At 35.2% G+C, this 22,307-nt stretch overlaps 2 protein-coding genes across 6 annotated transcripts; both read right to left on the bottom strand.

Moving 5' to 3' along the window:
• Window positions 1-220: 220 nt before the first annotated feature.
• Window positions 221-10,709, bottom strand: LOC116182140. 5 transcript variants are annotated; one of them, XM_031502640.1, is made up of 3 exons: window positions 10,607-10,709; window positions 505-672; window positions 221-458 (listed from the first exon to the last, which is right to left on the bottom strand). In XM_031502640.1, the coding sequence occupies exons 1-3, from the start codon at window positions 10,650-10,652 to the stop codon at window positions 340-342; spliced, it is 333 nt and encodes a 110-aa protein (XP_031358500.1). In that variant the 5' UTR covers window positions 10,653-10,709; the 3' UTR covers window positions 221-339. The 5 variants fall into 5 exon arrangements, with proteins under 5 accessions (XP_031358500.1, XP_031358499.1, XP_031358497.1 ...); XM_031502639.1 differs by lacking the exon at window positions 10,607-10,709 and adding an exon at window positions 1,756-1,906; XM_031502637.1 differs by lacking the exon at window positions 10,607-10,709 and adding an exon at window positions 1,453-1,628.
• A 10,007-nt stretch (window positions 10,710-20,716) lies between these two features.
• On the bottom strand, window positions 20,717-22,052 carry LOC116182144. Its single transcript, XM_031502643.1, has 2 exons — window positions 21,027-22,052; window positions 20,717-20,967 (listed from the first exon to the last, which is right to left on the bottom strand). Exons 1-2 carry the CDS (start codon window positions 21,861-21,863, stop codon window positions 20,827-20,829), a joined length of 978 nt encoding a protein of 325 aa, XP_031358503.1. The 5' UTR covers window positions 21,864-22,052; the 3' UTR covers window positions 20,717-20,826.
• Between the last annotated feature and the right edge of the window lie 255 nt (window positions 22,053-22,307).

The raw sequence follows: 22,307 nt of genomic DNA, 5'->3' as shown, positions 1-22,307 counted from the left end.
CTCTCACGAACCAATCAAAAGCCAGAACGGTCTTTTGAAGACTGAAAAATATACTTACGAGAATACTTTTTACTTATCTCGCTAGTGTGTTTATTGGCAACATTGGTATTGCGTCACCGTACAGTCAAAAAATCTAGTGTGTAAGCTGTTCGTGATTCTAAAATGATATTACAAAAAAATCATTTGACATTTACAGAGTAGGTATACGTTCAACAAACACTGCAAGATCAACAAAAATCTAATCATAGCATTCATAAAACCATATGGCGCACTTACAGTATACTTATAAATTATATATCACATACGAAATCGGTAACAGTAATAAATATACCCCGAACCTTAACTGGGACTTGGATCTTGATTTGTTCTACTACTCGAAGCTGCATGGACCGCGGGTGTGTTACTTTTAGGAGCAGTCATACAAACCGCTTGCTCATATGACGGTAATTCAACTGAAACTTAATTATCAAGTTTGCGTATGCCACTTAATAAAAAGCATCTTACTTTCAGAATACGGTGGAGGTGGGACGCGATCTTTTTGCTGCATTCTTGCAGATTCCGTCAATATAAAGGAATCTACTGAAACATTGCTGTTATGGGTGGGCCATCTTTGGTTATCGGTACTGTTTTCATGGTTCATCTGTCCTGATACACTCCAAATGGTTTGTTGAGCTGAAACAATAGACGAGATTAAATTTCACAGAAAGTACAGCCGACATTAAAATAACTAAGAAATTGGAGGAGGGAGTATTAACTAGTCATCGATCTGTATTGCACTTTTCTCCATTTGTCAGATTGAGCTCATACTGATTCTCAAGGAATACGCCATCTGATAGTCGGGTATCAAAATACAATGACTGACACAGTGCTTTGTATGGTAATGATACCTTCCTATATGAAGAAAAAGCATCGCTTACGGTAAAGTTTTATCCACACTTTTCTAATAACGCCAGATGCACAATATATAGTTAGTACACTAAACACTACTAAAAATGTAAAAATGCCAATGACAACGGTAGTTTCCATAATAACAATTAACACGATCATATAGCAATTGTAACTTGGAGGCCCTAAACGATAGGGGCTTATCTGATAAGATTAAAATATTGCTCCATGTTTTGCAATTATTGACGGAATTTATTTCATCTATTGAAATCCGAGGTCAATTGCAGTTGGTGAGCATTATATTACCTTACTGTCAACCAGTAAGTACTGTTCACGAAGCCCCTAATCTAAATCATTAAATAGAATTGTGAATTCACAGTGGTATGACTGGATTTATATTATCTAAAGGAGTGTACACGGAAAAAACAATGACAAACAAAATATACCTAATAAGGGAGCTCAATGGACTAATAATTATTCTAAATGTTGATCCTAAAAATTCACTAAGGGCATAATTTTAACATAATTATACCCCTCTTGCCAAGAGAAATTAGAAACCAAACTTACAGCGTCGATCCGAACGAACAGTTGCCGCCCTTTTCCAACACACATAGCACGTCCATCGTATAAACACATACAAAAAACAGCTACCCACCAAAATAATTGCAACCTCAAATGCGTTAAGCATTATTAGCACCTAAAAAACTTGCACTATCTAGTACTGAATGCGGACGATTTTAATAAAATGGGTAGTAGGTATATCAAAGTACTTACCGATGTTCAGATAACATTATCATTAAACGCTATGTTCATATCTATTGGTTCTAGCTGAGTTCTTTATATCCTAACTCTAAAAGGTATTTGACTTACCCTTAACCATATCGTTCATTACTTTCCATCTAACAAACCCGTATACTGCCATTGTTAATAAAATGGCAAACACAAATATCAATAGTGGTGTAAGCGACATGGCGAAATGGAAGTGAAAGGTTTGGGTGTTCGCGATATATAAACGTTTGTAGTCGATTAGATAATAGTGATTATTAATAGAAGTATGACGAAAAGAAATCTTTAATTGTACACCTAGATCTCGAAAAAAGATCTTGGTTTCCTTGGAAACGGGGCAACCGGGTATACCGTTATTATTATTGTCCAGGAGCCTCTCTTGCAGATAGAGTAGATACGTTGTGCTTTGTCAGATTATATAGTTGCTTCTGAAATGATGCTTTTCTTACATTTCACATTATTCAATTTGCATAGCAAACGAAAAGCATCTAGCTAGAAAATTCTAGTCAGCATATCATACTTTCTAGAAAGTATACACGTCATATGCTACTTCATCCCTTATCCCCGGTGAGAGTGACTTATCCTTTATCGACTTGATGACCAAGAATAAAATCTAGTGTAAATTACGTTCAGAATTATAGAATTTCTAAAAAATACAAATTCTCACTTTTTGTCAGAGCTGCCCACACATTAGTACTGAAAAAATATAAAATATTAGGGTGACTAAAATATCGAAAATGAATCATAAGCGGTAAGAGGGTTGAAGAGTGTACCGTGTGCGGACTATGAGGAATGCAATAGTTGAAACTACTGCTGAAGGTAGAAAAAGACAGGCAATTGACAGAGGTGAAACGAACGTGTAAGATTAAGTATTCTTTGGTGTAAGCTCAAAATAAGTTTCAATTAAACCTAAAAAAATGTTTATATAAAAGAATTTTAATTTTGTGTATTATTTATTTCCTAAGTATACCTATAATTAATACTGAATACCGAAGCCACAGAACCGAAACCGCTACAGAAACCCCTACAAAATAATTCTACCTAAATAGTGGAGAACCGGAATCTATATTTCATAGGGGTTCCAACCCCTGGTTTTACACTGGTTCGATGTGACTTTCCTGGTAATTCTATTCGCCAGGAATTAATAACATCTATGTTCTTGGCGTGGATTGTTCTTCAACTAAAAAACGTGAACATTTTTCTAGTGTATGTAATTTTTTAATTCACGAGCGAACTGTAGCAAAGCGAATAGAATAGATTACTAACTTAAGAACACGGTTGCACTTTACACAGTAAAACGTCTTGTCGTGTAGTGTTGAAAATGCGAAGTATTTTCGTGTATATCATTACACATCTTGTACGATTTACCCATCGCATTGTGACAAATCATTTAAAGTTTACACTATTCGTAATCATATTCGATTTGGTGTAAAGTGATTAATGCCCCCCAAAATATACTGATGCATATATAAAGTACCTAGATGTTGATAAACGTATAAGGTAACTAGATATTAATATATTATAAGATTGTAACTGCCTTGATAAAACTGCTTATCTAAAATACTGTGAAAATTTAATTTGGAAGCAATTTTTCTTAAAACCCGGTGCTTGTCGTGGAGAAACTGTCAAAGGTTGGCCTTTAGGAGAGCTCCTTTTTATAGACCGACGACACCAGGAACGACACTGATGTAATCTTAGATGAAGAAATGTTACTTTCTGGATGCTATAATATACTGCCTGAACAGTGAACACCCAGTATACTTTTAGTAGGGGAGCTAGCCCGAAATCCACTGAACGCGAATGATCAAAATTTTAACCGATAGAGTTCCACTTTGGCCTATCCGGGTATGCTCAAATCTAATAAATATACCGGATAACCTCAGCTACGTCTATGGATATCATACTTCTTGCTACCGTCGTTATACAGTAGTGAAAAAAACTGCTATTGAAAAGTATAATAATCTTTCCGAAGAAGTCCCTTCTGAACCACATGTGCTAAGTACGGAATCAGATAAAGATGAGACTCGCGGTTCTGGTGAGAGCATGTTAACTAAAGAAGATTTAGTTAAACCATTAACATCGAACACAACTGACCTATTTAAAAATGTATGTCTCTTCTATTCTGCAATAAGAAATATTTTTGTGATAATCAAAAAAATTATGGGCTTATTAGCGTTGCCACGCAGAAGATGCAAATTAGCATATTATCTTGAATATCAGTGCTCTTCTTCATCTTTAATCAGCCAAATTATTCTCGATGGACAACAAGATTCCACGACAATGTATTAGACATAGAAACAAAGTACCCTAACTACAACAGTCAATTGGTAATTGGTTTATTTTCAATTAAACGAACTAATAAACCGTTTTCCCGATCACCAATAGATTTAAGTCTCGAGCAGACCATAAATGCAAATGCTGCACGACGATCAGGAGTAACTTCCATAACGAATTCTGTGGAAGCTCGGAAAAGATGGACACTTAGTCATTCAGTATAAGAACTTCAATCGTGACACAAACGTTTGAAGATGCAGGTTGCAATAAAAAGGAAGATATTTCAGCCGATAAAAAAAGACAAGAAGGCATTAAATTCACTAATAACTACTATAGAGGATTTCATGAATCCTTTTTCAGATGTACCGAAAGATCAATTGTTTAATATTGCCACTGGAAAGGCCACCTCCAATCAAGCAGAAAAGTTCCTTTTGAATATTATAATAATAATAATAATATTTATTCAAACCACTTTACAATAAATATAATTTTGTTTGTGGCAAGTCAAGAGAGACAAATACAAGTATAAGACAAACGTAATGACATACAATACATACAACATACAGGACTAGTTGACTGCATGGAGGCCCAATCCAAGTACTCTATAGTTGAGTAGAATGCATGTGAGATAAGAACTTTTTTTAGGGAAGATTTGAATTGGGATAGTTTCAAGGTTTTAAAGATTGCCGGAAGTTTATTATATAATTGAATGTTAATTGAATTGTTAGATGAGAGTTTGAGTCTATGTTTATGTAATACTAAGAGATTTGATGATCTTGTGTTGTGATTATGAATATTTGCGACTTTTTGGAATCAAATGGTTTTATACGTACAATTTTCACCCCAACACGCGGTGTGCACTGTTTAGACAATATATTTGTTAACTTTTCCACTTCTAATTATCGTGCTTCGACACTAAATACAGGTTTATCCGATCATCTAGGTCAACAAATTGAACTTGTAAGTGCATCGAAAGGAAATGTAGTGTGTGCAAAGAACTTGTATCGTCCTTTGACTAGGTCGGGGATGCAAGACTTCTTTAAAAAACTCTCAAACTGTGATTGGAAGACTATTGTTCGTTCAGAACACAAAAATTTTAATAGTACGTTTAAGAACTTTCACGATATTATTTATGATTTTTACATTGCTAGTTTCCCAATTAGAAATACAACTAAAAAAAATGATGGCAAGGTCGTAAACTGGTTTTCGCAAAACCTATCTCGTTTAAGAGATCATTTACAACTCATTAGTGAATTGTATAACAGGTACCGCTCTCAGAACCTTTATGACCTAAAGAAATCCTTATCTTTAACTTATAAAAAGGAAATAAGATCGGCTAAAATGAAAGCAAATGATACGTTTATTAAAAACTCCTGCAATCCCACTAAAGCGATGTGGACAGTAATCAATTCACAACGAAATTGTAATATTGTACCTCAATCCAATTTATCTTGCAATGAATTTAATATGTATTTTGCTAATATCGTAGACAACATTTTAGCCAATTTACCCAGTAGGAACACCGACTCCATGAACTATTGTAAACTAAACTCCTCTCATACGACCTTTGATTTTAAAAATGTATCCCAAGTTGAAATTCGCGACGCAGTAACCAGTCTGAGAAATAGTCATTCCAGGGATATTTACGGTCTAAGCATTCAGTTGATTAAACTCAATATTAATTCCCTTGTCTACCCACTAACCAAGTTAGTCAATACTATCATTGGCACAGGAGTCTTTCCAGATATAATGAAGGTAGCTTTAGTACTTCCCCTGTATAAAAACGGTTCCAACGATATGAATAATGTAAGTAACTACCGACCGATATCTATTTTACCCATATTCAGTAAAGTCATAGAGAAGATCTTATACAAACAGCTTATAAGCTTTTTTGAAATAAACAATCTGTTTTATCGGCATCAATATGGTTTTAGGAAGGGAAAAAGCACTTCAGATGCAGTTATTACCTTTATCAACAATGCACTAGAATGTTTTGAGGATGGTCGTCACATGGTTGCTGCCTTTGTGGATCTCTCCAAGGCTTTTGATTGTGTGTCTCATAAAATCTTAGTGAACAAGCTCAAGGAAGCCTACAAATTTGGCAACACCAGTGCACAGCTGGTTAAATCATATGTCACCGATACCAATGCGTACGTTACGGTCACTCCCTATCTGATAGACTGCCAATAAAACATGGTGTGCCGCAAGGGTCAATCCTTGGCCCCATATTGTTTCTTATCTATATTAATGACATGCCCTTGACCCTACCCGCTGATGTTGGGTGCATACTGTATGCTGACGACGCTACTTTGATGTGTAGCAGCCCTGATATCAACTATGCGAAACGTCAAATTCAACTTACATTGAACATGTTACAAAATGGTGCACTGATAATAACCTGATGCTCAATACGGATAAGACAGTGATCATGCCGCTAACCCTGAAAAGAGGAATTGAGGTCCTTGTTACCAATAAAATGTCATTATTGGGCTGTACGATAGACAGCAAATTAAATTTTAATTACCACTGTGATCATCTAACAAAAAAAATTAATACAGCTATTTTTTTAATGTTACGATTGCGGAATAGTACATCAACAAGGATTGTCAAAACAGCATACTATGCTCTCATCCAAAGCATCCTCTTATACGCAATATTAGCATGGGGACGTACTTCACATTGGCGATGCATGTTTAGATTGCAGCGCCGAGCCATCAGAATTATAGCTGGGTTGAAATACAGGGAGGATTGCAAGAAGGCTTTTATTGAACTGAACATTCTTTCCTTTCCTTGCATGTTCATTTTCGAAGCAATTTGTTATGCTAAGCAGAACTTATCAATGGCAAAAAAACAATGTAACGTACACGATCACGATACTAGGCTTAAGCATAACTTTCGAACTAAGTACTGCAGGTTGTCAAAAACACAGGATGGTGTAGTCCACCAATCTCAACTTCTTTACAACAGCCTTCCTAATAATATAAGATCTATGCCCATTGGAGCTCTTAAGTCACACCTCAAAACATTTCTTTCAAAACATGCTTTTTATTGTCAGGAAGAGTTCATGAAAAACTGTTATGCGATATAATATGTAAAATTGTACTCTGTTATCCTCTTCTGTTAGTTAGTCTCTGAATGTATCTTTGTATTTTGTTTGTAATATTTTTTTTTCCAATGACGACCGTAAGTGTACCCACACGGATAACGGTATAATAAATATTATTATTATTATTATTATTATCCGAGTGTTTTTGATACGATGATATGATATTGAATAAATCGGGACTAAATTAGTACGTGACAGATTTATTCAAGAATGTGTATTGGATCCTTGGTTTGAGAAGCCTATAAAAAAAGTGGAGGTTCATACTTTTGCCAACGAAGGTATTAAATACTCAATTAAACACAAAGAAACTAAACGTGAACTTAAATTTGAAAGAGATTTAATGAGTAAACTTTTGCTGTTATCAATAAATAATAAGCTAGACCTAGAATTAGTGATGACTTATCTCTTAACGCCTGTTCCTTTATCGCTTTCTTTGTAACCTCGATGGAAGCATGATAAAAACAACAAATCAACACTTCTTCAAATTTTAGAAAAAGTTTACAAAAACCCTGAAGAGCCACAATTAGTTGATGCCACGATCATTGATGGATATTTTTTTACACTTTAGATTAAACCAAAATTTCAAGGTTTGGCAAGATTTATCCGATCTAAATTATGTGGTTATAATGGAAATGAAATACACTTGATATTTGACAAAATTATTAATCATTCGTTAAAAGATGCTAAACGTGATCGAAGAATTGTAAGTGGTAACAGAACTACTGAAAATTATAGCGAGTAAGTATGCATTTTTATGATTTTCGAACGTTTTAAGTATTTTTTTTGCAGGAAACGTGGTGTATTAGTCAGAATATACTATCGGCTTTGAGCCATTTCGCTTTCAGTAATTCAGTAATGTTTATTGTTCAACAGATTAGTAATCCATAAATGAACAATTATAAAAGTAAATATAGAGGCGTATACATACATTATTATTAAATAATTATAAAAAAAAGTAAAATAAAAAAAAAGATAAATGGAATATAATTGTTACAAATTAGTAAGAAAAGTAAACAAACAATAACAGAAAAGGGTATGTGTATATAATGGTACACGTAATGTTGCAAAGTAGAAAGCAATTCTATGAATGAAGGCAAAATAATAATTACAAAACTCTGTTAATTAAAAATAGAACTTAAAACATTCGATAAAGAATTATAATTAATGTCACAGTTCTGACAATACATATTATAATTACATGCCATTATTAAAGATGAATAAAGAACAATATAAGTTCAGATTCTATTTCTGAAAGCTTGATAATATCAAGAAACCAATACTTTTTTTTTGAATTTTCAGATTTATCGAGACACATTACTTTTTTCACTAAAAACTCCACTATTTGTTTATGTGCGCCATTTTGTTTTTCGATAAATTCCGTTTCAGATTCAGAATCAATGACATCAAAATATAAAGTAACCAATTTCTGGATGAGAAAAGTTCTGAAAATGACCAATTTTTTTGGAAAAAATCCATTTTTTTGAGTTTTTTGGTAATTGCACATTTGCACACATTTTGACTTTTAAACTTGTTAGAGGAATCGATTAAATTGACGGGTTCTACCGCCAACTATTCACATACTAATTATGTCCTAATAAATTCACTTTTTCTTCTTGACTCCATTTACAGGAGTACAAAAAAAATAGCGTATATACCACAGGACTAAAGTGCGGAAGTGCGGCCTAATCCCTGAGGATTAAAACACACACCAAGGGACTTGGTACATAATATACTATTACGTCGAGGAAAACGCCTTCAATGAGAGAAATTAAAACAGCCAGTCAAGGATAAATTAATTAAGCGCACCGATATATTTTTACGTAACAAAGAACTGTTTTTAAAATTGAGTATAAGTTATCCCAACGCTAATGAAACCAACGGTAAATGAACTTTGTCGTTGAAGCTCGTTACGATAAGATGGTGATAAACTTAAGCATTTAAAAAATTCACTAGTAAAAGCAAGGTGTAAAATTTTGAGTTGGTGAAAGTTCCTTCTTTTGTGTTCGAAAAGAAAAGTTTAGGACCATAAGATAAGTTAGTTACAAATTACCCCCAAACTTTATCACTAAAGTGGGTATTCTCATACGTACTAAATATTTTATTTTTTATTATTTACAGCCCTTCGATTTTTGACCGACGAGTTATAGACCGGGGGATAATGACAGATTTTCGGACGTGATTTCTTACAGTATGCCTCTTGGAGTATATTGAGGTGTGGATATTCTAACGTTAATGACACAACTATGAATGAATCACTCCTTGTTCTTCATATATAAAAGTTAATTAACTTAATTAATTAATTAATTAAGTAATGCCATTACGTTCCCATGCAGTTTGTGATAACGTATGATCTATATGCTCTATTGGCATAACGAGTGGGACAGTAAAATTCAATGGTAAAACGTGCAGACATACGCAACAGAAGTTGCAAAATTGTTAAACAAATTTTCGTGTATTGATACAGTATGCCCTTTTGTTTTTCACTTCATATAGATGTATTTAGGTAGTATATATAATTCCCAGTTACAACTGTAATTTACAAAATAATTTCTTATGTGTCCTATCCAGAGCTTCGTAGCATACTGAAGAAAATGCCGGCATATTATATGAAGAACACGGAGTGATTCATTCATAGTTGTGTTATTAACGTTAGAATATCCACACCTCAATATACTCCAAGAGGCATGCTGTAAGAAATCACGTCCGAAAATCTGTCATTATCCCCCGGTCTATTAGGCCCTAAATTAAATTACGGGTTCAAGCCTCAAATCCGCCTACAAAATGGCGCGTCTTTAATCGTTAACTAATCGACTTCGTTTCCTTATAACCTAAACAAGTGTGTATAAAGACCATCTGTCAAAATCCACCAGATTACTGGCTCACTTAGGTTGTGCTTCTCGCGCTTCTGCATGACATCACTACGAGTAATTCTGATTCAGTCGTTTTGATCACGTAAAAGATATTAATATTGTGTTATTGCCTGTCAGACTGCCGCTGATAACTTTTTTGAGGCCATTAACCGATCACTGCGCATCCGGTAGCCACTCACAAAATATAGATCGCCAAATTCATTAATAATCCGTTGACCTACAAATCTGAAAATAATAAAATGTTGGAATTAATAGTCTTCTATTGGAAACACCCATCAGGATGCTTCCCAATACTTAACCCCTAAAACTGAGTTACGCTAGCTAATTTCAAAGTTACACCATTAATTTGGAAAATATTATGTTTTAATGAAATTTTGGGATATCAAAATTTTAGAAACCGATGGGATTAACTAGCGGCAAAATATTTTATGGTGCAATTACCGCTCTACGGTGCGATAATCCATTTGGGGATTTTATAAGTCTGAAGATCTGTATAAGGATAATCATTGTAGCGCTTTCCATTGTGATACAGATACCAATTAATTATCTAATCTCCTAATCATCACAGCGTTCACAGTGTTTATTGACATATGGCGCACTAGGACCAATTTTACGCGTTATTAATTTTCCCATGAATGTATTACATCAAGGTAGGTAATCAGTTGACAATAAAATGCAAACTTACCACAACGCGATGTCTTCAACGCTCGATCACAACGGCAAAATATCATACAAGTCAAGAATAACGTAACTGCGCCAAGTGCACCTAAACCGTAACAGAGGTTTTGTGTGGGAAGCATCTGTACTGATTTAATAATAGCGTAGTTCCAGCGCAAACGTCCGATGCGGATAGCGATAGATATATAGTAGATAAAGGAGATAGGTAATAATTTATGGCAGACGGCATGTTCACAGATTGCAATGAGGGTTTGATTGAGAATTATTAACTGCAAGCTTCCACTCCTTGTATCTCAGCTATCGACAACTTTTAGACTAAGGATTCTCGATACATTTTCAAAATGCAAAATCTCTGTCCGCAAATGCTGTTTTTTCGGGACGAAATTATATGGACGTGTTTAGTGTGATTTAAAAAATATTTCCTCGCACAAAATTTAATCTTTATCAAAAAATATTAAACGCTTCAGCCATCTAGACTTCTAGATGACCAACGGGGAATTTTTCGTATTTACAAGGGCTACGATTGTCACAGCGGCAAACAACAGGATGGTATGCACTAACGTACTATAGATAGGAATAGCACAAAGAGACGATAGGTGGTATACACTTCGCATCATTCCGTGAGCAATACATTTCAAACAAAGTGCAAAAGTGATTACGTTATTATTCGATCTTTATATAACGCTAGTTAAAAAATTTTTTTGACTACGCCACCGGACTTTACCTAAAAATATCTAAAATAGGTTTTTACCTGTTTTCTGTTTTACATGGGTAGTAAGATATGATAACATTCCAAAAGTGAAACTTTTCGTTTTCGCTCTCTATCTCAGAAACAAACGTAGCTAGATTGGTTCTGTTTCTGAAATAAAAAGTTTCACAAGAAGTGGCACAGTGTCGCGAAAACCGCAAATCTATATCTTTAAAATCAGCCGAGACTGCAGTCTCGCTCAAAATAGGACTTAGGATACACGGTACAATGGCAAAATGTGTAGTTTTTACGTTTTTAATTTCCATAAAATAGTTTGTATAAACCCTGTGCCGGATTCTTAGCAGGTATGGATGTGAAGATTACCAAGAAAACTAGGGTGAATTAGTTTGTACTGCAGTGTATGTCATTAAATGTTCTGGAATGTAGTCCTCAACGGCCAACGGGTTGTTGCAAAAATTTCCTTCTTGTACATAGTAGTCAACTTGTAAATGAATGCGGTTCGTTGAACTGCATCGTTTTACTTTTTATTAACTATAGCGAGTAATAAAATGTTTAAATTAATTTTCTAATGGAAGTTATTTGACTGACGAAGGAAACCTATTATTTGTTGACTAAAGATTATCAGTGATGGTATGCAATATACGAAAATATAGAAGTTTAGTTCATTACCCGAGTACCAAGGTAATAATACACTTACTTACCCGATACCTGTTATATACTGACGAAAAATCACGATCAAGTTCAAGACAAATTATATTTTATATAACGTGTTTATGTCGTCATTTTAATGTTCAAGCTTATAGAGTACTTTATATATGGGGTGATCATAAAGTAAAGGGTACACTTTAAAGTCGTATATAACTAAGAAAGTAAATTAAATCTAGTTGCCTTAATAATTGGATTTTACTGTATCTGTGGATTACTGATACATCAGACGTAATCATCGCAACATATAGAATTATTATGGTATAAATGTGCACAATACGAAGAAACGGTTGGTAATCATACATTACCCACGTCAAGCACCAACTAAACTCTGATTTGTTGTCTCTTAATTTAAAGAAAACTTATTTTGTGTATTTTTCATTAATAAATCGCCAAGTTCCTTTCAATAACGTTTTGATTCATTCATTTAGTTGTTTAAATCAAAACTATCTAAATTGTGTATGTGATCACAACATAATGGCAGCTTCTGAGGTTAAGTACTTAGGTATCCTAATTGACTGTAACTTACGATGGAAAGCCCATGTAGACAATGTAACTAAACGAATAAGATTGTTAACGTACAAAATTAAATTACCTGACAATTTATTAAATATGGTATATTACGCTACAGTACAGTCGGTTATTATGTACGGCATTTTAGGATGGGGTGCAGTAGCAGATTGTTATTTGCATCAATTAGAAATTTTACAGAAACGGATTATTAAAATACTGATGGGTAAAGACTAATCGCTACCCTACCAATCTTCTGTTCGCTGAATCGGGATTATTAACGATTTGACAATTGTATCTGCAAAAGATTGCTACTTTTACTTTTGAGCGCAAAGATACATATAAAGTGCTTGCCCATGAACATTATACAAGAAGCAACCAAAAAACGTTAATAATTCCTAAAACGAGTACTTCGCATGCCCATCATCATGCATTATACTTGGGTGTTAAGCTTTATAATAAAATGCCTATCTATTTAAAAAATTGCGAGACCCTACATTCGTTTAAGAAAAGGTTTAAGGATTGGCTATTAGGTGTAGAATTGGATTTTTACTCCAAGCTAACGTGATCTATATTTTTGTTTTGTTCTTTTTTTTGTATTAGTGTACTTACATATAATATACTCGATTACCCATCACGCACGAGCCTTGGCTTATGTGATTGTTGCCAATTTTTTTCATTATATCAATAAATAATTATATTATGCTAAATAAATACAAATACAAATAAATACAAAATTAGCAAAATGGACAACATATCGAACATTTACGTTAACCACTGGTGGACATAATATCCCACCCTGTATTTTATTTTTGTACTTATTACTTAATGAGATACTATACAATCAAAAATGAGTTGCTGTCGAGTTACCTTTGGAATTTTTGTTTAATGTTTTTTGTTTTTTTTTTTGTTTTTTTTTCATAAAAATCATATAATATATTATGGAAACATATCATTTGAATTATAGATATATAAAAATATAAATGCACATATAAAACTAGACATTAAACTATGCAAAGACAAAAAATCACAAAATCATAAACAAATTTGTTAAATAGATTTGCACTCACGGACGAATTCGTCAATAGAGAACGCCTTTTCGATTAGGTTCATTTTGATTTGATGGGGAATTGTACTTAACTTGAACTTCCAAAGCCAACTAGATCGCCACTAATTTTTGATCGCCCGTTACAATTATAAAATTGTGGCTTTCCCTTAAAAAATAGGATTTTTTCAAGTCAATTTTAATGTTAATTTTCCCCTGTATTTATTTATATTTAAAATTCAACATATCAACACAATCCACTAAAACGAAACTTCTTCTAATTGTACAGTCAATCTATTCCGTTTCTCCATAAAAGGCTTCAAACTAAATTTTTGCGATGAAAAAATAACTGAGTTAAAGTAGGAATTCAACATATCAAAAAATCCATATCCGAATATGGCCGCTAAAATTGTTAACTTAATAAAAACGATTCACTACCACAATGCTTATAACACAATAGTCCAGTCGATATAATGAAAAAGTGGGAGGTAGCTGGAAAGTATTACACAAATTACATACGCATAATGGTAAACTGTGAAGTGTGCAGTAACAAGCTAGGAAGGTACGATGATATCTTGCACTGCACTGGTAACTGCAAAGGCGCTTATCACATACAATGTGTAAATACTTCTGTGGACCTATATCAAACAATGAAAAAGGATAAAAGTATCACTACGTGGTTACGTAATGCTTGTGATCCAGGAGAAATTGATAAGAATGCCGCAACGGGCAGCAAGCAACAGATGCGTGCTAAGACGATTGATGAGAAGCTCGATTTCCTAATAGACATGCATATCGACATAAAAAACACCGTTGCTAATTTAACAAAAAAACTTGAGGAAGCAATGGCAAGTAACATCAAAAATGAAAACAGAATCATTGCTCTAGAAAACGAAGTTGAGAGCCTAAAGAATGGGGCAAACACCGAAGAAATAATTAATGAAATTAACGAACGCTGGACTCGCCAGAAGAACATTATCATATTTGGGGTAACAGAAAGCAATAATGAAAGTATTGATCTCCGCAGAGAAGACGACCGTAGTCGGGTAAACCAGATTTTACAGCTAATCAGCACTGATTGCAACCTATCCGGAGTGTCTATGTTTCGACTAGGTATCATTAACAAGACATCTCGCCCAAGACCAATTAAGGTTATACTCAATACCAGTGAAGAAACGAAAATTATCTTGAAAAACAAGATCAAGCTCAAAGGTAACCCGAACTATCAAGCAATCACCATCAGTAGCGATCAAACGCCTAAGGAACGCGACTATCTGAACAAATTGCGCAACGAACTAGATTCACGGAAAAACAATGGCGAACCAAACCTTACCATTCGATATGTACGCGGCCAGCCCAAAATCATTGATCAAAAAAACTTGTAAATGCCCTCCTCACAAGCTACACTAATCACACAATGCAAATATGTTTTACCAATATACGATCCTTGTCTAAAAATGCCGACTACATAAAATTGAAGGTGGTTGATTTCGACTTCATGTTCTTATCAGAAACCTGGTTAGATCCCAAATGTACCTATCCCCATATAGTATTTGACACCCATCAAGTACATCGAGTTGATAGACCTACCCATGCTGGTGGTGTGGCGGTTATAGTCAAAAATCATATCAAAGCAAAAGTAATACACACCGCTAACACTGGAATCGAACAATTATGGTTGGAAGTCGAACACGGACGTGAGATTTTTGCCATTGGGGTCGCCTATCGAAGCCCAAGTAGTAACATTAGTGACCTGTCTGCTCTAAATGATACTATTAAGAACTTATATTTTAAATATAACAATCTAATCTGTGTTGGTGACTTTAATATTAATATGCTTGGTCCACGTGTACCTCATGTTTTTGAAGAAATGTTCAACGAACTAGGTTTTGTTCAGATGGTTAAAGATCCTACAAGAATTACTCCCAGCTCGAGTACACTCATCGACCTCCTGTTTACAATCCATCCCGAGCGAATTATTAATATCAAACAAACTTGTCCTATTGGAACTTCTGACCACAATGTTATTTCTTTTGAATACATTATGAATAATTCAGTCACAACTACCACCAACGAAACCAGCGTCCATGTTAGAGATCTCAGGAATATAAACTACGCTGAATTTTGTCAAACTGCGTCTTCACTGGATTGGAATGGCGTAAACAGCTGTCACACAATTGATGAAAAACTACACCACTTATATGTGCTTATCAATCAACTCCTCAATGAATATGCACCGATAAAAGCTATCAAAACGAGCAAAAAATATAAGCCATGGTTGTCTGGAGAGCTTTTAAAAATGATACGTCAGAAAAACAATGCCTGGCTAAGATATCGATCTCAAAGGAATTACACCAACTGGGTATTTTACAAACGCCTACTTACTGACACAAAGCATGCAATTAAAACTCGTAAAATGGAGGCCATCAATAGATTTGTTAACACAAACAATATCACCCCACGCAGCCTTTGGAATGGACTACGTAACATGGAAATTATCGATAGCAAACACAACAAAAATTTTTTCAGCGTATTAAAGGACCCTAACGTGTTTAATAAATACTTTCACCAAGACTGTAGATATACCGGGCTACAACCTAATTTTACTGTGGAGGCCAAATGTCGAAATCCTGAGTCACATGTATTCAATTTGAAATGTGTGGATAGGTCTGAAGTATTATCCGCAGTGCAATCAATCAAGAGCTCAGCCAAGGGATGTGATAATTTGTCCATTACTGAGCTGAAGTTGTGTTTGCCATTTTGTTTAGATGCGCTGACTGACATAATTAATTATTCATTATACAGCAGTATTGTCCCAGCACTATGGAAAACCGCAATAATCACACCTATCCCGAAAATCAAAAATGCTCAAAATGTGGAACAGTATCGGCCCATAAGCATCCTTCCAGCAATGTCCAAAATACTGGAAAGAATCGTACACCAACAAATCGATATTTATTTAGAAAGAAACCATCTCTACTACCTAAAACAGTCAGGTTTTCGTAAGCACCACATCACTGTTACTGCTCTATTGTGTTTACTACATTCAATAAAAGGAGAGTATGATAACGGCAATGTTACTGTAATGTGTGGATTAGACTTTTCGAAGGCTTTTGACACTGTCAGTCATTCTAGACTAACCCATAAGCTGGAGACATTAGGTCTTTCTAAACACTCTATAAACTGGTTCAAAAATTATCTATCCGATAGATCGCAAAGGACTAAAATCTCTACGGCAAAAGGGATTTCCGTATCTGCTTCATTACCTGTTGAAGGAGGTGTTCCACAAGGAAGCATCCTTGGACCATTACTGTTTAACGTGTATGTCTCGGACCTCAACTATTTCCTAAAATATGTTGATATACATCAATACGCAGACGACATCCAGTTGCTAATGACGATCAACAGTAGCAACTCAAATACGCATATGAGTAATCTAAATGAAGATCTACACACAATTTCTAAGTGGGCAGCCGTGAACAACTTACATCTCAACTCCAACAAAACTGTTGTTATGGCCGTTGGCACCACGACAAATTTACATAAATTTCACATGTCAACATCTCAAAAAGTAGAAGTCGACGGAAACTGTATAGAGTTTGCCACATCCGCCAAAATCTTGGGACTGCATATTGATCAAAATCTGAACTGGGAAGTGCACGCCAACTATGTATGCACCAAATCGTATTACAAGTTAAAAACGCTATACAGATCTAAAAATCTTTTAAGCCAAAATATTAAACTCAATCTAGTTAAACAATTAGTTTTACCACTAATCACCTATGGAGATGTATGTTACCATGGTCTTAACGGGAAGCTATCTTACAAATTACAAAAGGTCCTAAACTATTGCTTACGTTATGCATGTGGCTTACATAAGTTTGATCGCATACAACCTATGCTACGCAGTCTAAATATGCTAGACATGAAGAAAACCCGTGTACATAACACACTTTGTCTGTTGCATAAAGTAATCAAAACAAACAGTGCACCATTATACCTACGTGACTTGTTCAAATCCCTACAAAGTTTTCACTCGTATAACACACGTACCAGTGACTTGTTTCTACCTAAAACGAACACTCAGATAGGCTCTACTTCATTTCAAGTGCTAGCCGCAAGCCTATGGAATACCTTACCGCCGAGCATTCGTGACATCACTGCCAGAAAACTTTTCATTCAGCAATGCCACAACTTCCTGATGAACGCTGTAGGCTAAAGTTAACTCATACCACTGCAATCAATGTATATATACTCTTTCTCTTTGATGTTATCTACTTATCTATATTCTTATGTACTTACTATTTAATGAACTTTAACTACATTTATATGATTAAGCTTGTAGAGGAGGGATAAATGGCCCTTGTGGCTTTTCCTTATCCTAAATAAAGATGATTATTATTATTATTATTATTAAAAATAGGTTGTAGTTATGCGGACAGTAAATTCTTCGTCCTACGCATTCTATTTTAAAGAGAAAAAGGTATAGGTATACAGATTAATGCGGATCGTAAATAAGGTTTTTAGTGTATAAGTAGTTCCATTTATTATAGTGTTTGTTGCAATATTATGCAGCTAAAAACGAATGGTTAAGCGGCTTTCGGATTCCAAATGTTTAACAACGCATCAAAGCCTCGCATTTCATTCTGCCGACGTACTTCGTTAATACCCTCATACATTCCTCTCCACGAAATAATCCTTAAAACTATTTATAGCAAAGACAAATAGCAAATGCCCTTTATAAATTGTCTCAAATTGAGTTTAAAGCAATTATGGGGAAAGCCTCGTCCCTTCGTAGCCAAGTTCTCAATCCAGCAACTTTGTTTACAATGGCGATGAGAAACCGCCTCGGAGCTGAAACAAATCGATAGCAATTATGACACTTTCCCAAAAATAGTATGGGAGTGGCGCAATTTAAATGAAACTCGTCCTTATCATCACATTACAGGAACGATCATAGGAATTTGAGCATTATATAAATTGTGGAATCGTCTAAATTGCACAAAAGGAACAATAGAAAGACAGGCCGATTAGAATAACTAAAACCCCCGTTATATCAAAGTAAATAGGCAATTACGGAGCGTCGATTCAACATGGGCACGCACATCTGTATTGAATAACAGGAATATACCTTGACAAACTAATCTGATGCTCTAGCGTAGTCTCCAATTTGAGGATGTATTCAAACTAAAATTACGTATAAATTCAATTTCAAATTGTATTGCTTCCTGGATGCGGTTAAGAAGGCAGGAAACTCAATTATAACAAAATTTAACTTCCGGTATTTTTAATTACGAACATGCACTTGCAACTTGGTTTACTTACAGGTTCAATCAATCAATGCTTGTGTGTGCACTTCACTGTAATTTCAGAAGAAACCACATTTATTCGTTTTCACTACCTGATATGGCAAATTAAGGACGCGCATGGGGCACACAAAAGTAATTTCTATACAAACTTTACTATACGTAAAGATATATACGCTACATGAAAACGAATGATACTTTACATTCATCATTGGATCATAAAGTGACGTTTTCTTGCTCCCCGTTTGTCATAACAGAGGTGTTATTAGCGCCCTTTTACTTTATGACTTCATAATAGAATACGGCTGTAAAGTAAATGAACGATGTAAAAAATGTTTTGAAATATAGACACGAAATGGCTTTATTTAACATACACTCATATACTTTCCCTTTTATTTGGTACTAAACGGTAAAAATTTATGGGAAAATTCAACAGATAATGGTCTGAAGTTTTGAATAAAATGTTTCTTTTGTGGTAATAACGCAGACGCAAAATATTACCCTCTGACAAATCCTTCTCTCTTTTCCAAAGAGAATAAATATTACACCAACAAACAATGAAAAAAAATCTCCAAACTTTCTATTGAGAAGTAAACTGAATTGGGAACCATCCACGATTTTACCAATTAAAATGCTAGAGTAAATTATTTTTTTTAAGTCGGAGAAACATGAAGCAGCTGTAATGCTCAAAAGTCACATCTCAAAACTAACAGAAAAGTGTGATATATATCACTTTACTTCCGTGATTTCAAGATCAATGAAATCATTTCCACTCATATCACATGAGCCAGCTGTTGCGTATTTCAACGCATGGGGGTTGGGATTGAATAGAAATATATGGAAAAGGGTGGTAAGAGGGATGTTGCTCGACCAAGCAATTAAGATCAAACAGATAAGTTGTGTATTTATTTTTGTAACTTACCATCGATTATCCATAACGGCACTAATATTCAGAAGGGAATGTAATAGGATGGTGGGATAAATTTATGGTAATTGGCCGAGATGGATAATGAATTGTCTGTTGATAATTTAATGACAACTGACCACTTTCTTCTAACTTTTAATCTCACAATTTTTCGTTTTCGTTGTACCCGTCGCGTAGGTACGATGACGTCCGACTACATGGCGGCAATTTAAAAATAATTTCTATTGCGTGTCCATACCCCCCACCATGAAAACTTGTTTTCAACTCAAATTGTACCTAAAAAATACCAAAAAAAAATGTAATTATTAAACATTGAATAACCTTAAATTTTCCCAAATACCATTGCTCCCGCATAATAAAACAAAAAAAAACAAATCTCAAAATGAGATGAAAGAAAAAAAAAATCCCTTACTTTCTCTATATACTCCAAAACTGATAAGATCTACTGTGTAGGTAAAGGACATACTTTAACGACAGGTCGCGTAAAGCTCCCTTTCGTGGTTTTAACTTTAACAACTCTGATCGTACCGTCCTCTCCGGGAAATACGTCCGTGACAATTGCTAACGGCCAATGTAGTGGCGGTGAATTATCTGCCTTTAAAACTACTACCGTTCCAATTTCTATATTAGGGGTAGGTATCTTTATACCACTTTTTCCGAGTTTGCAACGTATTAAGGTACTCCAGGTGCCATCGTTTCCAAAATTCTTGAATTAAACGATCGATCATTTGGAAGCTATCCAATCTATGAGTGGAATCTCTAAAATTGGTTCCGCAGGTAAATTACCCACGGTGACCCGGTCAAAAAATGAGCGGGTGTTAAAGCGCTCGGGGAAAAAGGATCCGCCGACAATTGACACAGAGGCCGAGAATTTAGTAACCCTTCGATCGGTGTTAAAAAAGTAGCGAATTCTTCGTATGTTAACAATTGATCACCGATAACTCTGTAGATATGACTTTTGGCTGATTTAACCTGACTCTCCCATATACCACCCATATGTGGTGCCGAGGGAGGGTTAAACTTCCATTCAACGCCCTGGGTGGATAATTCCGCCATCAGCGTATCGGTATACTCCCGAGAATTTAAAAACATGTATAGATCCGAAAGTACCCGCTTGGCTCCGATAAAATTGGTTCCCTGATCCGAATAGAGAACCCCACAAGGACCTCTACGAGATAAGAACCGCTTAAAGGCTTGTAAAAAATGATTAGTTGATAAGGAACTTACCAGTTCCATATGTACAGCCTTTATGCTCATGCACACAAATAAACATACGTAAGCCTTATACATCGACGTTCCTCGCCTCCTACCTAAAGTAATATTGATAGGCCCGAAATAATCTACTCCCGTATGCAGGAACGCTTTAGCTGGCTGTACCCGACAGGATGGTAAGTCCGCCATTATCGGAGGTTTTGCAAGTGGTTTACGCCTAAAACAGTGATTGCACGCATGTACCCGACTTCTAATGAGATTCCGACCCGCTATTATCCAATATTTTTGTCTAATGATAGCCTCCAGTAAGTGAGGCCCCGTATGCAGATTAGTCTGGTGATAATAATCCACTAATCTATCAACTAATGGCTCTTTAGCTGGCAAAATTAGGGGATGCTTTTGATCAAAGGTTATTTGGGCCCGACCCAATCTACCCCCCACCCTAAGTAATCCATCTTGAACTAATGGTCTTAATTTCCGCAATTTTTCCGAACATTCCTTACCCAAAACTAATTGTTTGATATCAAAACCGAAATGTTTAGATTGAACCATTTTGATTAATATAGACTCCGCTATAAATAAATCTTTAGAAGTAACAAATTCTCCCAGTTGAATTAATTTTGCAAACCGAAGTACCCATACCGTAGTCCTTAAAATAAATGACCAAGACGAACGACGCAAAACCAACTCATATAAGGGATGTTCTTCCTTTTCCCGAACATTGACTAAACTGGTGTGTATATGTTGATCGCCTTCTAGACCTTCCTCCCCCAAATCAATAGAAGTCACTGGCCAAAGTGATTCATTGATTTGTAACCACGCTGGGCCCGACAGCCACAAACGGTGTTCCATTAATTGCAAAGGGGACAACCCTCTAGAAAGACAATCTGCAGGATTTTCCGTACCACTCACATGGCGCCAAACACTAGAAGGCAGATTTTCCCTAATCTGTTCTATCCGATTAGCCACAAAAATATCCGTAATGTAGGTTGACTTCAACCATTGAAGCACCGTAGTCGAATCTGAAAATGCATAAGTTTTTGAAATTACGATTCTCTCTCCGTAAACTTCGATCACGTGCTTAAGCAATTTGGATAACAATGTTGCCGCGCAAAGTTCCAATCTTGGTATTGTGATTTTTTTGAAAGGAGATACCTTAGATTTTGCACATACTAATCTAACCTGAATATTTCCCTGCGCTGTTATCGTTCTCAAATATATAACCGCGCCGTACCCGTCAAAACTTGCATCCGCAAATGCTACCAACATCACCGGTGTATTTTTTATCGCACCTAC

Source organism: Photinus pyralis, unplaced genomic scaffold (genome assembly GCF_008802855.1).
Source record: "Photinus pyralis isolate 1611_PpyrPB1 unplaced genomic scaffold, Ppyr1.3 Ppyr1.4_unclustered_Scaffold3984, whole genome shotgun sequence".
NCBI lineage: Eukaryota > Metazoa > Arthropoda > Insecta > Coleoptera > Lampyridae > Photinus > Photinus pyralis.
The sequence above is the reverse complement of the archived record's forward strand: the minus strand, read 5'-3'. Positions and strand labels throughout refer to the sequence as shown.

Excerpts from the sequence above, each read along its gene's own strand:
- LOC116182140 (XM_031502635.1), bottom strand. The coding sequence starts at position 1,047 with ATGATCGTGTTAATTGTTATTATGGAAACTACCGTTGTCATTGGCATT. Across the intron at positions 673-917 it reads AGTGTGGATAAAACTTTACC|CTCAACAAACCATTTGGAGT; the intron begins GTAAGCGATGCT and ends CTATTGTTTCAG. Across the intron at positions 459-504 it reads ACCTCCACCGTATTCTGAAA|TTTCAGTTGAATTACCGTCA; the intron begins GTAAGATGCTTT and ends TTGATAATTAAG.
- LOC116182144 (XM_031502643.1), bottom strand. The coding sequence starts at position 21,863 with ATGGAACACCGTTTGTGGCTGTCGGGCCCAGCGTGGTTACAAATCAAT. Across the intron at positions 20,968-21,026 it reads AGGCTGTACATATGGAACTG|AGGTCCTTGTGGGGTTCTCT; the intron begins GTAAGTTCCTTA and ends CTTATCTCGTAG.